This window comes from Rhipicephalus microplus, chromosome 4, assembly GCF_043290135.1.
Source record: "Rhipicephalus microplus isolate Deutch F79 chromosome 4, USDA_Rmic, whole genome shotgun sequence".
Classification (NCBI taxonomy): domain Eukaryota; kingdom Metazoa; phylum Arthropoda; class Arachnida; order Ixodida; family Ixodidae; genus Rhipicephalus; species Rhipicephalus microplus.
The window spans coordinates 34,742,731-34,760,265 of NC_134703.1; the positions used below are offsets into that span (position 1 = coordinate 34,742,731).

At 48.0% G+C, this 17,535-nt stretch overlaps 2 protein-coding genes across 7 annotated transcripts in view; one reads left to right on the forward strand and one right to left on the reverse strand.

Moving 5' to 3' along the window:
• Positions 1-13,756, reverse strand: part of LOC119172582 (neural cell adhesion molecule 2-like) — a 239,290-nt gene extending 225,534 nt beyond the window's left edge. For both annotated transcript variants that reach the window (XM_075892528.1, XM_075892529.1), the window contains exon 1: positions 13,389-13,756. In XM_075892528.1, coding sequence (XP_075748643.1) covers positions 13,389-13,479 — 91 coding nt within the window. In that variant the 5' untranslated portion in view covers positions 13,480-13,756. The remainder of the gene's footprint in view (positions 1-13,388) is intronic.
• The window catches only part of LOC142814225 (uncharacterized), a 367,645-nt gene that overhangs the window by 74,942 nt on the left and 275,168 nt on the right, over positions 1-17,535 (forward strand). The gene's annotated exons all lie outside the window — the stretch shown is intronic.

The following is a 17,535-nucleotide window of genomic DNA, read 5'->3' on the forward strand; positions in this document are numbered from 1 at the left end:
GTAAGAGACCACTGCGGAGACAAGAGAAAGGCGCACAAGGGAGGTGACAACAAAAGGCAAGCCGCCGCCGCGAACGCCGAGCGAAGATGGCGGTGGCTGAAAATAAAATCAACCGGTACGCGAGGTCGAGCTGCGACGACTGCTGGTCGGCCTCGAGTTTTGTCTGCCTTTTTTTTCGCGCGTTCCAATTACAAAAGGGCCCCTGTGGACGGGCATCGTGAGCTTGGCTGAACGAACTTTTTTTCCTCCTTGTGTATTTGTCTAAGCTTGAGGTGGCTGTTCTTCTTTCCCGTCACAACATCCTCTTTGAAGGAAGGAGCATGCTGCGTACGCTTCATGTCAAGGCGCAACATAGGCAACGTGTGGGACGAAGATTAGGGGGGAAAGCCTTTGGGACCACCAGCACCGCGGTCTGCTCGAATCTTATTTATACGCCGAATAACCGCAGGCTGTTTGCCGCGACGCGCTGCGTTGATGCTCGGCTGGCTGCACGGGAGGATCGCCCCACGAACACGACGTCACCAAAAAGCGTCATACCGTCCAAATAATTGTTGGAGAACAATCTCAGTTCCACCGCGAAATCATTCGCGCTGGGGAATAACTCGGTATGGCCTTGTGTCGACGAAGAAGATTATTCGTCTATTGTGACGCTCGCTGACGTTATTTTTTCGTAGTTAAACACAACGCGAAATAAACACAGAAAAGTAGGGAAAGTTTACTTGTGCTAACTGCCAACTGCTGTGTGAATCGCTAGTGTGCCTATACGGTAAACGTAACTGACAAGGAGCGCTGTTATCTCCGTATATATAGCTAATTTTATGTTAATCAACACGTTCTGTCAGTGGATGCATGAGCCTCTGGACTAATGCTCAATTTCTCCCCTCCCCTGCCTGCAAAGCAGTCTACACGTTTTTCGTGTTCCTACCAGGCCCATAGCCAGGATTTTTTTTTTGGAGAAAGGGGCATTTGTTGAAGGCCTTGAAAAACATTCATTTGTATTATTTATCCTCGGCGCATTCACCCGCTCCCCTCCACCCAAAAGTCGGAGTAGGCTATGCGTCCCCCTCTCCCAGGTTCTTGCTAATCAGTGTGTATTCTGCCGCTCTGCTTTTAACTAGATAACGTACCAAATGGCTCGCATTTAGATACTATTAAGTTGTTATTAACGCTACAATCAGTATCAATCACAACGGAAACGATTTAATAAACAAATTAGGACGTGTTGCATGCATGTACTTCAAGTATCATTCTCAAAGCGTCAAAGGCAATATTAACGCTACAATCAGTATCAACCACAGCGGAAAAAATTTAATAAAGAAATTAAAGCGTTGCACGCATGTATACAATCTGAGTGAACAGCGTAGCTGTGAAGCAAGCGCCATCGCCTAACGAACGCAGTGTCAGATCCTTTTTGTTTTTGAATAACGGAGCTATTGAAGCCGAGCGCTGTTCCGTCCATCGCGAACAAAAAAAAAACGAAAAAAAAAAACTTGCTATAGTGCTGTACTATGCATCTTGGCACTTACCCGCTCCGAGTGGCGCGTACCCGCCCGTAATTAAGGCAAGCTTAAACCGTTCAGCTGTTGAAAAGCTTGCTTATCTCACTCGCAGCGGGAATTAATGTTATGCGAAGACGTCAATGAGGCTTTCCGCATTGTTTGTCCCTGAAGCGGCTTCACGAGGTGGATGGACGGGGCAGTTGCGTGTGTGACGCTGGCTGACCAGAGCCTGGGTCTCGTTTCGCCTGCGGCCTGCGGGTTCCCGGGCAATAAAATATTTTTGACTTAGCTAAATGATACTCGCAATATTAATTCGCTTGTTGAGAATAATAGCACATTGTTCGGGTTGCAGACAGGACTAGTCTCTGGAATTTGTTGTTTTCAAGTTCAGTATCAGGGTCCAGGTTTCAGTTATTCCGGGAATCAGTATTGATATGTCTCTTGAGTGCTGACGCCAACTCTCTTTCAGGAATGATCCATATATGAGAGATGGAACATGCGTTCTTTCAAATGGTAGCGTTAGGTACGTTTTTATTGGATTAAATAGGTTCACGTACATCGTCAGCAATTATAACACGAATGCTTCGCCGCATGTTCTGCAGCAATTTGATTGACGCTGGCGTCTCGTACGTTTGGGTTCTGTTGCCAAGATGCTAACCATACATGCCGACATATTATCCAAGCCTACCAAAGTATTATCTCGGCAAAAGCGCCTAGCACTTCGCGGCTGTCATCAATCAAACTAGTCCAGGCCACGTGTCGAAGTTGTTCGTGTTAAGCTTGCTGACGACTGTACAGGAACCGGTCAATTCTTCTTCTCGGCACGCCATTGGCATTCTCGTCATGCTGGAAGGGTGTGCTCCCAGGTTGCCTAAAATGTCCGTCGACGTCTTGAAACCGTACTTTACCGAAGTTCCAGCACAGGTCAGCAAAACTGTTGTGGAGCTCGCTCGGACTCGCTCATGAAATATATTTAGGGCTTTGGGCTCACTTGCACTCAATTTGACCAAAATATTTTTCACCCGCACTCGTTCAGACTCAGACTCACGGCTCGATCTTCGTCAGTCCGAGTGAGTCGACTCACAAGTCCGTCAGTCTAGAATTATCTTCTTCAACAGTGGTTTCCATTCTCTTGACCACCAATATCTCTCGTGATTGGTGGTCTCTTTGGTGCCGTTGGACATCGCATCTTCGAAAACGAATTCTGAGTGCTTCCAAACCAGTACAGTCATTTTGCTTGTAATACATGACAGCATAAGATATAATAATAAATAAATTCCCCGGAAGAGTTGCTGGAAAGGGGGGGGGAGGTCAAGGTATCCCCTCTACGTAATTCACGCCTGTAATAAATCTTGAAACGGTGTATGAACGGCACTGCTTTGGAATACATGCGAGTAGACGTCAGTGTTAACGTGAATCCAGATAAGGCTGATTTAATGCTGAAGATGACTAGATAGGACTACGGATCGGCAAAAGAAAGTGGAGATCACTCAGACTCACTCGAGACATATATTTTGTGCTTTGGACTCCCTCGGACTCACATTCACCAAAATTCTCTTCAACCGGAATCACTCGGACTCAGACTCACATAATTATTACTCACCTGGATACACTCAGACTCACGGCTTGATCTGAGGGAGTCGAGTGAGTTCGCCGACCTATCATTTCTGGCAGCCACCACGTTCAACACGCAATCGAACCCCGGATCCGTGGCGTCGGCATGAAACAATATGTCGAAACATACGCGCCTGACCGAATCCCTACAGGCGTGATTGGCCAAAAATAACAAAGCAACAATGACGTGTGGCGACGTCATTATTGTCGTGGCAACGCAACCAATTTCGAAAGTCTCTTGCATGGCAACATAGATCACTGATGACGCCATCATGCTGTATACAACACAGATGAAGCGGCCTTGAGACATTCTGTCCAGGTCTCACGTTGTACCTCAAGGTCTTGCGAAATATTACTTTGTCTCGGAAAGTCTCGCAAATTATCGTCACGATAATCAAGACCCTTTTGGTTCCCTGGACGCACCAACTAGAGGATAAGCACGCACCGGCATATGTTAGAGGCGCGACCTGCAACGTTCCACCGCAGGGTGCTAATGATGTTTGCAGGCGGCTCTACAAGAGCGCAACCGTGGTCGATGCGAAGGGCGCCGCTGAGGCTTGCAGAATTTCCCTTTTTGTTTAGGCAGGCGCCAATCAAGCATGCAGCGCGCGCGTGCTGTGCCAAGATAAGGAACAGCTCGTGGCACGCATGAACGCGAACAACATCGCTCAAGCAGGTTCTACTCTATCGTTGACATGTAGTAAGTAAAGCGAGACATTGATCGGCTCGCGAAGCATTTAGGCATGCCTGAGTTTTTTTATTGTTGCGTATACGAATATTATCGTCTCTCATGCTATACGAACAAATTTGCTTCCAAATGAGATATCGACTATTTTCTGTGCAGCTGATTTGTGGAACTAAAATCAATCGGTGCCACCGGCACCAGCCTTTGAAGACCTGGAACGTGGCCTTGGACAGTGCTTTACAATATGTCTTTATGCACGCCACGTCGTCTATTCGGCGTCTCCATTCAGTCTGCGTCCACACGGTAGGCCTGAGCAGACGGCACCGCCGGAAAAAAAAAAGTCAACATGGCGGCCTTCGTCGATGCTGGTTCTTTCCGCACCGAATTTATCCCGTCGTCATCGTGCTCTCTCTAACCCGAAAGTTTGAAACCCGATCTTGTTTTCGCTGTATATTTGCGTCCTGAAGTTTCGAAAGAGTTCCATATTCTTCGGCATTTCACAGTTTTTTCAAGATCTCAAATCCTCGCAGACAACGGCAATCCGCAGCTCATCCTTGGCAGATCAGCTCTGGGCTGTCCACCAAGCCCGCGAGGCGGCTGAGGAGCTTGGCATCTCAGTCCCCACGTGGGAGCTGCCCGCAACACAGTGATCTGTGTTTTGGAGGACCAAATAAAAGTTTATCCAATCCAAGGCGTAGCTGGCATGGAAAAGAAAAGAGCTGATCTCACTAATAAGGACTAAACGTACCGGGCGTTCGAGATGACACAGAGTGATAGTCGACCTCACCCTTCATTTACTGATGCCAGGACCACGGGTAGGTACCAAGCGCGAGTTCGGATCGAAGCGGGTGGCCACGTCTGAATAAGTGCTGCCTTGTTGATTTGTAACGACAGTTACTGGCGACTACTGATAAAACAGTTAAAGGCGTTCGACTTAAGTGCGAAGTAGAAAATAAAAAGTCACAGCTTTGCCGCGAAGGCGAAGCAATGAGCGCGATAGCAACGAATTGGAAGGTCACGCGCAGAATGGCAAACAGATCGAAACGTGCCCCGCGTTTCTCACGCGCAGATGACGCACGAAACGTGCTCACAGACAGATGAACGCAAATAAGCGTCTCACTTGTTACTTCGCTGCGCCTGAAAAGCACGTCCTTTTCGCAAACAGAGGCTGTGCAACGATTGCAGTGACCTTCGTGCATCACGTAACTACCATAGAATCGTTCCAGTGCAAGCTCAACGCGAGCCAAGACTTATGATCCTCCCCGCCGGAAGATAAGAGCGCGCCAGTGATCGTCCACTCCCCTCCTCTCCGCGGGCCAAAGTACGCGTGAGAGATGAGAACCGCCGCGGGCTCATTGCACCATCTTTCTGATAAGGCTTCTGATAAAACACGATAGTTCCCCCCGAGATGCCCGCCAACAGCGGTAAGTGGTAGATATAAATAGCTTGCTTTTGAACGTTGCGGTTTGAACGTTGCCGTTCACGATGCGGAGGTCCCACGTTCGATTCTGCGCGCCCGAGTCGTCTTTCTGGATTTCTTTTCTTTTTTCGTTTTGATATATATAAATACGTATACATATACGGTGCATGGCGTCGACGCCATGCACTGAAGCAAAAGCTACGGAGGCGGAGCTTCTGAGCGTGTAGCACTGCGTGAAGTAGTCCGATGTGGAGCGCGTCTCGTAACGATACGGAAAGTGACGGAGCAGCACCAACAGCGTTTCATGTCGACGCGACACCGCTCAGCGTTTGAGGTACACGTAAAAAGACGGGACTTCGCGCGCGCGGGAACGTGAAGTCACAACGAGTAAATTAAAAGAAATACGATTATATTACTGGTGTGAGTTGCGTCCTGTCTCAAATAGCTCCACGAAGAAAATATTCGAGGAGTTTTTATAATTGACGTTGAAAACACGGGCGCTATTGTGGAACTACTTTCACTGGCGGTAGGATACATGCGATTTGGCTCCGTATAGCCTCTGCACCGATGCCAAGAAAAGTTGTCGCCGAGGGTAATGAAGTACACGGCAAATGACCGACACAGTGTAGCTAAGTTGGTTGATCCCAATAGCATCTGCAGTTTTAAGGTTTACTTTAGCATCTCACACTTAAATGGAAGGCTGTCAGCTGAGCCCGATCGGCGTCAATTTTCGTTTATGTCCATTTCGATTCCCTTCTGCTTATATGCTACATTACGCTATTACATTACATTAAACACACACACACACACACACACACACACACACACACACACACACACACACACACACACACACACACACACACACACACACACACACACACACACACACACACACACACGTGCACGCATACACACGCGTGCCATTTTGAATACGGTGACGTTTAGCTATGCGTGCCCTATGATACATTCCAGTGACGGGCAGGGCCCTTCCATCGAGTCCGGTAAAGTCGCTCATCGCATTTTCGTGCGCGCGGCAAATATATCGCGGCAGCCGGATATTGAAAGGGGAACGTTGGCGCGCAGTATCGACTGACTCTGGCGACACGGGAGCTTGGCTTCTCACACACGCAACTGCGCTTCCTGGCAGAAGAGGGCACACCGAGTGCGTGTCAATACGTCGCCCGCTTGCGCAGGTCAATACCTGCGAGCACGCAGTGCTGTAAAAGGAAATAGCGAACCAGCAGAGGCGTTCAACATGTAAACATCATCATCAGCCTGACGGCAGAGCAAGGGCCTCTCCCGTGCTTTTCCAATTAACTCAGTCTTATGCTTGCTGGGGCCACGTTATGTCCACAAACTTGCTAATCTCATCTGCCCGCCCAAATTCCTGCCTTTCCCTTGCGCACTTGCCTTCTCCTGGAATCTACTCTGTTACCATTCATTTCGAGCGCGTATCTAATTTTATTGCTGCGTGCCGTGCCCATTTATTCTTGATTTCGACCTTTATCATGCGTTTGTCCTCTGACTAATTCAGCTCTATACTTTTCGTAATGCACGGTCGCTCCATAAACGAGAAGGGATGAGGCCTGTTGCGTTGCACTCACGGGCACAAGCGGGAGCAATGTGTTGACACTTCCGTCCGCAGTGGCGCTAGTAGACGTACATGCACGCGCCTTCAGAATAAAGAAAAAAAAAACCAAAAAAACGAGGGCTGTGACCTGCGTCAGATTCTATACCGCGATATATGAACCCAGAGAGGGGTTTCTGCGTTTCGTACCGTCTTGGAACGACAAGAAAGAATGTCAACGTCGGCTGTAGGAGTGGGATTTGCTCAATTTCTGCGGTACACATTCTTTGTTGTTTAAGATCATGAAAGTTTACTGATAGGCTGAACAAATTTCAGTGGCCCATACTCGTTTGTTGAGTTGACCGTTCTTTGTTTTTAGTGCACCAGAGGTTAGTAGTGGAGTTTACACCAATTTTCGTGGGACATACCTGATATAGGCCGCACAAATTACGGCTGCACTGAAAAACTTTGCCGTTAAAACAAGAGCGTGTGCCTTGGTTCTGTGTCTGTGCAAAGTTGTCGCCGGGAACAGGAGGCTCTCTTGACGCCTTCAGACTTGATGCATTCTGTTCGCATGAGAGGAGTTATTGTTGGGTTGTCACCTCGTTAAAAGGATCACGTGCAGCGCGACGCCAGATGCAAAAATAAAGAACGTTCCACACTCACCGTCACGCCTACGAGCGGCGCTGATTAGCTCTGTCGTGTTTCCATGCACATAAGTATACCCCCACAAAGCGGACGGTACCACTGCCGTACCTCATCATAATTTGTACAATCAGGTAAATTACTAGAATTAACACCCTATCCCCGTTTGCTGGCTTCATTGTATGCTTCATTGAAACGTTGCGCAAACAGTGAATACTTACAGTCCTTAAAGGTGAGGCCAATTCTTTCTCAATGATTTGTAGCGTGATCGAGAACTTCTCGGTTGATGTGATATCTGCGTCGTCTAGAGGGCGCACGGCATATGCACAGTTTTTTAACATGCGCCTAACTCTACGTATACACTCTATCATTTCCGCCAAATGCGACCGCGACCTCCAGGATTGAACGCGGGACCATTGGGTCAGCAGCCGAGCATCTCGACCTCGTCAACACATGTGATAAAGAGAGCCGTTTTATTCAAGTAATTGGCAAGCGCAATTACAAGATCACACCGGAATGTAGGTGACTGTACTTCTGAAGTTTCTAGTCGCCATGGAAGGTGCGCACGCAAGCTACTGTTTATAAGTATACAGACAGAACGTCTTACACTGCAGTGTGATAGCGACGGTATTATCTTGAACAGCTCGGCATAGTGGATGATTAGCGTGCTGTGTTGACAAACGAAAATAGTGTATATCTCAGTGAGTGTGAATTTGGTCGCCGGGACCTGGCAGGCGCCGAAGTGCTGGCACGCGATACGCCGAGGCACGGCTGCTGGGCACCAGGGTTTGGAATGTTTCTGCAACGATATTCTATGTATGCATCACAGAAGCGCAGTATGCTTTGTCCGTTGATTACTTAAAGAACACGCTGTAAAACAAAAAAAAAACACGTAATCGCCAAGAGAACTGCCATCCACAATGGCGCGGCATCAGCGCAACGCTCTGGCATAAGCATACAGCAAGTTCAATAGCCTCCTGCTGGCTTCGTTCTACGCGAAGTTCCATCGCGCACTGTGCCGCTACAAATTGCCACGCATCGCATCGGGGTCGTTTCGGCTCGTGAATCGTCACCCCCCTTACCCTTTTATTTTTTTTTTACGCTCGTATTCCCTCAGGCACCCATGCGCGCGAAAGCGAATATGAGACCCCCCCGTTCCGACGCCTGCACAATTGCCAGTCGCTCCTGAAGTCGTTGTTGATGCAGGGAGCGATAAATTCCGCTTTCTTACAGCGTGGAAGAAGATCATTGCGCCCAATGGTGCCGGAGGGAATGCATCTGTGATGCCAGAACAGGTGTCTAACGTTTGCGGTGAGCACACTTCCGGCGCGTCTGTCGACGCTAGGTCGGAAGTGTGCTCGACGCTAGTCGGCGCTGTGGACGCTAGTCGGAACTACCTCCCTACAGCCAAACGACTCAGTTCCCTCGCTCACGAATGTATTTTTTTTCCCTATCTTTTCATTTAACGCCCTGCGGCAGCTGTGCCTACGTGCCTCAAGAACAGTGCCGGGGTAATTGATATAATAATAATAATAATACCGTAATGCGATATTTTGTCGGTTTCACGCGCCGAAGCCCACAAAGTGACGATCAGGCATACGCCACAGTGGCGCCAATTTAGGCAACCAGGGTTGTTTCTTCGACGTGCATTTGGAAGCGCACGGCTGTTTTCACCTCCCCCGAAATGCGCCGCCGCACCTCCTCAGCTCGCTAATAGCACGACGCATAACATGAATGACCACAGCAGCGACGGACATGTGTTTCACGCACACCCTAATGTTCACCGACAAGGGCGCCTCTGTACTGCTAGAACTGAGAAATAATAATAATAATAATAATAATAATAATAATAATAATAATAATAATAATAATAATAATAATAATATTAATAATAATAATAATAATAATAATAATAATAATAACAAAGAGACCAGTCTCGCACTAGGCGTGCCAAACTTGAAGGAAAAGCGAAACCTTGCAGCATTCTATGTTTCTCTTCTGTTTTTTTCCTTTTCTTCTGTCTTCTTTTTTTGTTTTTTTTTCTTTATAGTTCTATTATAAGGTATATCTTTTACACCCTTCATCCTTTTCTTTTTATTTCTTACTCTCCATATTTTCTTCCCATTCGTTTCCTTTTCTCTTTCTCCATCGCACTTGCTTCATTTTTTTTTTCTATTTTCATACTTGGTTTTGCCTGCGTTGCGCCAAGTGCACTAGCTTTTCTGCGGCTGACGATAAGGAACCATCTTCAAGGCGCTCGCAGAATGAGAGGAAGAAGATTTCTCCTCACCAGCGCGTGCTTAACGTGCTATGCCTCACTGCGCCGAATAATTCTTGAAAGACCGATTGGTATGCTCGGATTGCCAGTCAATACATCCACCCTATTATCGTTTGGAGCCAGTCAGTTGGGTGTGGGCCACAGTGCTATTCTGTCAGCGCTACATAAATTCATTCAGGCAACCGGAAGGATACGCTGCTAGTGGTACTGCCAGATATATTCAATTCTTTCTCCCCCTTCCTCATCTTGTTAATTTGTTTTATATAATCTGGTTTATCGCATTCTTCTGCAATTTTTTCACGTTTTTTTCCCAAGGAACATTATTATTGTTCCTATCTAATTTCTCTTTATTACTTTTAGCAAGCGTTGTAAAAAATTATCTATTATGAGGTACAGTGTGGCCAATCCCCCATGTGGGTATGAGCCAAGATCTCCTAGGAGACAAGACAAGACAAGACATGGAGCGTTACGTCGAGCGACAACGACAGCGCACGAGCACCCAGCCCCTAAACTGCTTCGCATTCAACAAAAGATGAAAAATAAATATTGGATCTAATTTTTTAGCACTGATAACCACTGTGTGTGAAAGCAACGGACTGAGAAGAGGATTGAAGTGCTTGCTATAGCAAACAGTTTTAAAACAGTGTATATTCGAAGCTTCGCGTTAGCTGCTTTTGCGTAGCTTTGCGCTTTTACTGCCTACGTGTCGTATACGATGTTCTCTTGAACACGCACGCTACACAGTGAAGTTGGCGTGCACATCCAAGCGAAGCTAACCTTACGAATCCTGTTTTGCAACTTCCTGATTACGCGATGCATGAAAGATTTTTTTTTTAAATTTCAAACCACTGGTTTCTATCTTAGCTGCAATGAAATGAATCCAACGGACAATTAGGTCAAAGGAGTTCTTCGTTTCTCGGCTAATTGGTTAGTAATTGTGGAATGCAAAGCGCAAATTACGTACCCCATGCAGAACAACACACACAGCTTAGGACCAGCGCCAGCTCGCAAGAACCTTTATTGTAAAGATGACACGTAGTTCGAAGGTTGTATAGTTCGGCATTCGACTGACGAAAAGGGTGTCCCTATTGCGCACTGTATAATTCATTCCACTTTGTGTCATTATTGCTAACTACCGCTAAGAACAGTAAGTGGTGTTCTTTACGTTACGCTCATTTGGTTATAGCAGTCCTAAGTAAACGACAGCGCGTACAAAAAGTACAAAGAAAAAACGAACGACAACCCAGCGCACGTGTCCTCGCTCGGTCGTCCTTTCTTAGGCCTAGTTTCAGGCCCTGTCTTTCACTTCAAACAATGCGACACCATTTAGGTCATTGACGGGCTCTTTTGGTTATATTAACACGAGCCCACATTCCAGGCCAATCTTTGCACTCGAAGCCCGTGTCAGAATGCAGATGAACAGTCTGACACGGGCTTGCGTGTCTCCTAAACTTTTAAACTTTTACGATCGACTGTACGCGTGCGCATCTAGCAGCTGTGAAACACTACGTATCCGAGGGTGCTGTTTGGCTCTATGTCTGTCGCGAAACACCATTTATAGGGCACACCTATATAAAGACGTTTTCTGTTAGAAGTCATCGAAAAGTGCATCTACGCTACAGCACACACTTCTTGACAAAACACACCCGCCGCGCTGGTCTAGCGGTTATCGTGCTTGATTGCTTACCCGCAGGTCGCGTGTTCGAATTCCTACCGAATTTTCCGTGGAGGTTAGAATTGCTTGAGGCGCCTGTGCTTAGAGCCAGGCGCACGTTAAAGAACCCCAGGTAGTCAAAATTTTTGGAGCCATCGACTGTGGCGTCCCTCGTAATCATACCGTGGTTTTCGGATGTCACACTGGGCCCAACAGTAATTTATGTCCGCAGAACAATCGCGTTATGTAAGTGGATGGCCGTTTCATGGAGGGACACAAAGTTGAGCATGGAATCACAATAAAAGGAGGCAGGGCGTGCAAACAAGAGATCAAGGCAACGCTAACTCCGCCATCTTGATCTTGCACGGTTTACAAATGGCAGTCCGCGGACCCCAAAAGTTTCTGGCAACACTTTCTAGAGGAAAGTCTGGCGATGTGATCGTTCAGCCATCATGGGAATGATGGGTAATACGCGGATCTGCCTAATCTTTGTGCATGCGGCTTCTAACCCAGCTCTGGCTTTGTTTATTGTTGTCTTGGCGTTAGTTTCGGATAAAAAAAAATTGATCGTTGTGAACTTCGTGAGTCGGTTTGATTTGGCGAGCCTGAAATGGTGTTGATTGATTGATATGTGGGGTTTAACGTCCCAAAACCACCATATGATTATGAAAGATGCCTTAGTGGAGGGCTCCGGAAATTTCGACCTCCTGGGGTTCTTTAACGTGCACCCAAATCTGAGCACACTGGCATACAGCATTTTCGCCTCCATTGAAAATGCAGCCACCACAGCCGGGATTTGATCCCGCGACTTGTGGGAGCCTGAAGCGGTTAAGGGGGTGAGATTCGTCTCGCGACAATGTGACTCCAGGTCACACGGAGATGAAACAACGAAGCTTAGACGAATGCGTGTGCTACCCATCATTTCTATTGCGGCGGTGCAGTTCCGGCAGACACTAGTGCGCACGCACGCACGCACGCGTGCGTGCCACACACACACACACACACACACACACACACACACACACACACACACACACACACACACACACACACACACACACACACACACACACACACACACACACACACACACACACACACACACAAGGCGGCCCCTTCGGAATATTAGTATGTTTTGCTGCATAACGTCTGATGCTGCGGTGAAGCTGACTTACGTTATCCCCTTCTTCATGAGATGGTTGTAAATCTCTTGTGGCAATTTTCTGCGACATATGCTTTATATAGGCTTGCATATTTGAAAAGCAAACATAACTGAAACAGGTTGAATGTAACTGCAGACAGCACAACTTAGTGACAAGGTCTTTGAGATGGAATTCGTGGGGTACTGATGTTTGACCATTCTTTAACAGGGAGAAATAAAAGGCGCCAATTTCAAGCTGCATGTTGTGTTAGTTGATGATCTTCTTGAATTTCGCTTCTTAAGTTGTGCTGCTTTTGAACAGAAGTCTCGCCCGATGTGTAAGAACCATACTAAATCAGTAGCCCCGAGGGCCGTACCGGAATCATTCTACCGCGTGCGTCGATGTGAAGAGCCCGTTCGCCCCCATGAGGCTGTTATGTTGGCGGAATGTACGTCGGTCCTGTGCTCTGTGCTTATTCCAAATACATTTGCATGTTCAAGCACATATCACTCAACTCAATATCAAAGGCGCGAACGTCATTGCACGCTGAAATGTGCGCAGCTGATAGTTCGTCAGTAGCCACACACACGCCAATGTGGAGCACAGTGTCGTAGTTGAGAATTTTAGCCGGTCGCGCATCAACTATGTCAATGTAATTGCAGAGTAAGGACAATAAAACACCAAAAATGTCGATATCATTGCAAAAACAAAAAAATGCATTGACAAACGTCACGCTGATGCCTTTGCCGATTTCCCACCGTCGAGATCGGTACTTACGCATAACGATATCCTTAGAGTTGATGGAGGCGTACCCAGGATTCGCTATGCATGCCCGAAAGCAAACGTGACGCATCGATGTTGGAGATCAGGTGAGCGCTTACCTGTAAGCTGTTCATCATCGAACGGCTGGGCCAGTGAAGCTAAGCGCCACAGCAGCATCACCGCTATCATCGGCCGGATGGGCGGAGACATCGTTCCCCCGTTATCCGTCGCGCTTCTCTGGAAATCCGCAGAGCGGGATCACAGACAGATCAGAGGAGGGCACATGACACGCGCGCGCACATTCGTCAGGGCCTCGCTCGATGAGCCATTCGAGCTTGTACGAGTCGCTGCACAACGAGTATGTGGATTCGTGCCGAACGAAAGCACAGCGCGCCGGCCGAGACGAGCCGACACATAGCCCGCAAGAACAGTCACAACAGCAGCCAGGGCGCCACCGACGAGCGTCGGCGCTCGACTGGCCGTCTCGCCGATCCGGCCGTCCGGGAAAGGAGACGAGCTCCACCTAGCGCCGCGATGGCGCCCTCGGTGCGAGTGGCGCTCCCTCGCATGTGGACGCCGTGGTGATCCGGGCGTCTCGCACAGGCTCCTTCGAACAGGGAGTACCTTGATATGCGCTTTTCTCCTTGCACGCATCGAGGCACACTACCCTTGAAAGCTCGGTTAGGGGGGCAGAAGGGCGCCCGCCTCCCCACTAGTCACTTAGGGGGGGGGGGGGGGGTCGCAGTGTCTCCCCCCATAAACTGACTGAGGGACGCTGTGTCCAACCTCCCCCTACTCCTCAAGAGGAACCCTGTGCTTCGGCAGATAACTCCGACGGTAAGAGGTGTCACTCAACTGCAACCATTCAGTCGGCACAAGGGGTACTGAGAAGAATTTTTTTTTTTCAGTTGTGTTCTCGCGACGAATTAATGGCGAAGCACTCAAGAGTCCTGGAAGTGTAAGATAGAGCGTGCTCTAAATAATTCGTTACTACAGGTACTTCAAGAGATAGCTTGGGTTTGTAGGCGATATCCTGACGTTTCAGAAAAACACGGTAATTGTTAAATAAAAAAAATAAAATAAAGATGATGACACTAGCGCGAGCAGCGCGTATGTAGTGCTTAACCGATTCGGAGCTGCCAGCAATGGTCGCTTTTCAACTGCCGTGGTGGTCTAGTGGCTAAGGTACTCGGCTGCTGACTCGCAGGTCGCGGGATCGAATCCCGGCTGCGGCGGCTGCATTTCCGATGGAGGTGGAAATGTTGTAGGCCCGTCTGCTCAGATTTCGGGGCACGTTAAAGAACCCCAGGCGGTCGAAATTTCCGGCGCCCTCCATCACGGCCTCTCATAATCATATGGTGGTTTTGGGATGTCCCTTATGAAATGACTGTTGGTTTTTCATAGCCGGACCCACATATCAATCAATCGATCAATCAATCAACCGATCAATCGATCAATCAACCAATCGATCGATCAATCAATCAATCAATCAATCAATAAAACCAGGTTTTCCACTGCACTCCGAACATGAATCAGGGCAATAAGGTCGCCCCTTTTCCATATTTTTCATTACAGAACTTCCTTTGTCTGCAGTAAATATGAGCTTCCAGCCTAGCGCGACATCTTGAATTTCGTACAGCCGTCACTTCGGTTGTTGCTCGCTTACTTGTGGCAAGTGAACAATTAATGTTGAACGAAAACTTCGAGGTCAAAGCTTTAGATGCTCCATCAAACGCGAACACTTATAATCGGTATCAGTGGTGTGAGTGAAACAGAAATACATTTAGGGATGGAGTCACGAGTGTTGTTATCAAGGCATCACAAATTTGAAAAACGATTAGATCACCGTGACGTCAATAGCACGTTATCGTATGACTTTAAAGAACGTGACCTGACACCATAACGTGGCTACATGGTATCTACACTAACTAGAGGGAACTCTGGCGCTAGTGTCTATGGGAGCTGCAACTCACGTCGTTATAGCCAGCATAAGAATGACGTGCAGTACATAAATTTGCCTAACTTTGTCTAGTTTGTGTTTTGACTCCGTGTGGTCTGAATCCGCCTTGCCGCAGTGAAAAGCTAAGCGGAGGTTTAACGGTTACGCTTCCACACCTCACCTTCTTAGGCTCACTATTTCAAAACGGCTCACGAAGTTCACAATGGCCCTTTCTTTTAATCGAAACAATAGTAAAACACAGTAATAAACAAAGACACAAGTGCGTTTAAAGCCCGCAAGGTCGAAGACTAGGCAAATTTGTGTTCTGCTTATCATTCCCATGGTGGCTGAACGATCGCAGCTCTAGAGTCACCTCTAGAGTTAACTTCAGGGAACTTCATGGGTCAAAAGTGCGCTGATCTTGGAGGCTGTGCAGAACCAGGCAAGGCGCCGAAGCCTCCAGTACGGCAGAGATCAATGGATGCATTCACTGAGCGAAAAAAAAAAAATAAAGCTTTGATCTTTGTGTCGCAATGGACGAATGCGCGTAGGGACTCTGTGAGTTTTGGCGTCGCTCTGTCGGCGTCCACTCGCTGCTTTGTCTGCGGTGGGTGAAATCGACCGGCGCATTGCTTCATCACCGGAACGCGGCGGACAACCAATGTCTCCAGTTGCGCTATTGCAACATTTCGCGGGGCGAAAATTTCCGGGGCCATAACGGCCACTCCTTATTACATTACACTGGGTGTACATGGCCACACACGTTGGCTCGGCTCGCTCGTTTGCAGGGTCAAGTACGGTGCCCCCTATGTAACAAGATACAATCAAAATAGCGACGTCACCAGATATGTCTTCAACCCGGCGTCACCAAAACTGGCCATCCTGCTGAGTGAGCTCTTTAGAATTCCTACTCTGGCGTGGCGCTCTAGTCTTAATGTAACTAAGCTTTGAAAATTGGTGCCGGTAGCCACGTACGAAGCTAGGAGAGGCTCCACTCATATGGCCGATGCCCAAGTCCCAATTAACCTCTGAAGCTGTCCTTCTCGTACGCCGGACGGCGGAGTAGCCGCTTCATGACGTTAGCGTCAATTGGTGCAGCCACATATTCAGCTGCCTTTGAGGAGGAAGTTATCTATGAAAATGTGTCGGACTGTAGAACTTGGTATTCATTAAAAGTCTTTGTATCAAGATCACGTCAGCTAGCAGGCATGCGTCACAAAACTTATTCCCGCAAGGGCGCAGAGGAGGTGCCGCAGTTTGTACAACATGTCAGCGGACGTTGCCATTTGAAAGACGGCTTTTTTTACATATCACGCACATCAATCATTTATGAAGGACACCCAATGTCAAGATTACAACAACATATCTATTCAAATCTTCACAATGACCAAAATTTGGAGGTTGGTTGCGCAATATATGTTTGCTTAACGGTTAGTGGCGTTTACAATATAGAGAGGCATGACCCCGATTTTGGCGTGCGGGCTGTCGTTAGAAGTGTATTTTGTCGTCGACATATGGACTCTGCAAAGACACAAACAGTCCGCGGGTGGTCTCTCCAAGACTTCGATCGTGCCTTTTCGTGCTCACAGCCTTTCATTGGCCAATCCCCACTAGTCACCTAGGGGGGATTGGCCCTAGGTGACTATAGAGAGGCATGACCCCGATTTTGGCGTGCGGGCTGTCGTTAGAAGTGTATTTTGTCGTCGGCATATGGACTCTGCAAAGACACAAACAGTCCGCGGGTGGTCTCTCCAAGACTTTGACCGTGCCTTTTCGTGCTCACAGCCTTTCATTGGCCAATCCCCACTAGTCACCTAGGGGGGATTGGCCCTAGGTGACTATAGAGAGGCATGACCCCGATTTTGGCGTGCGGGCTGTCGTTAGAAGTGTATTTTGTCGTCGGCATATGGACTCTGCAAAGACACAAACAGTCCGCGGGTGGTCTCTCCAAGACTTTGACCGTGCCTTTTCGTGCTCACAGCCTTTCATTGGCCAATCCCCACTAGTCACCTAGGGGGGATTGGCCCTAGGTGACTATAGAGAGGCATGACCCCGATTTTGGCGTGCGGGCTGTCGTTAGAAGTGTATTTTGTCGTCGGCATATGGACTCTGCAAAGACACAAACAGTCCGCGGGTGGTCTCTCCAAGACTTTGACCGTGCCTTTTCGTGCTCACAGCCTTTCATTGGCCAATCCCCACTAGTCACCTAGGGGGGATTGCCCCTATGGTGACTATAGAGAGACATGACCCCGATTTTGGCGCGCGGGCTGTCGTTAGAAGTGTATTTTGTCGTCGACATATGGACTCTGCAAAGACACAAACAGTCC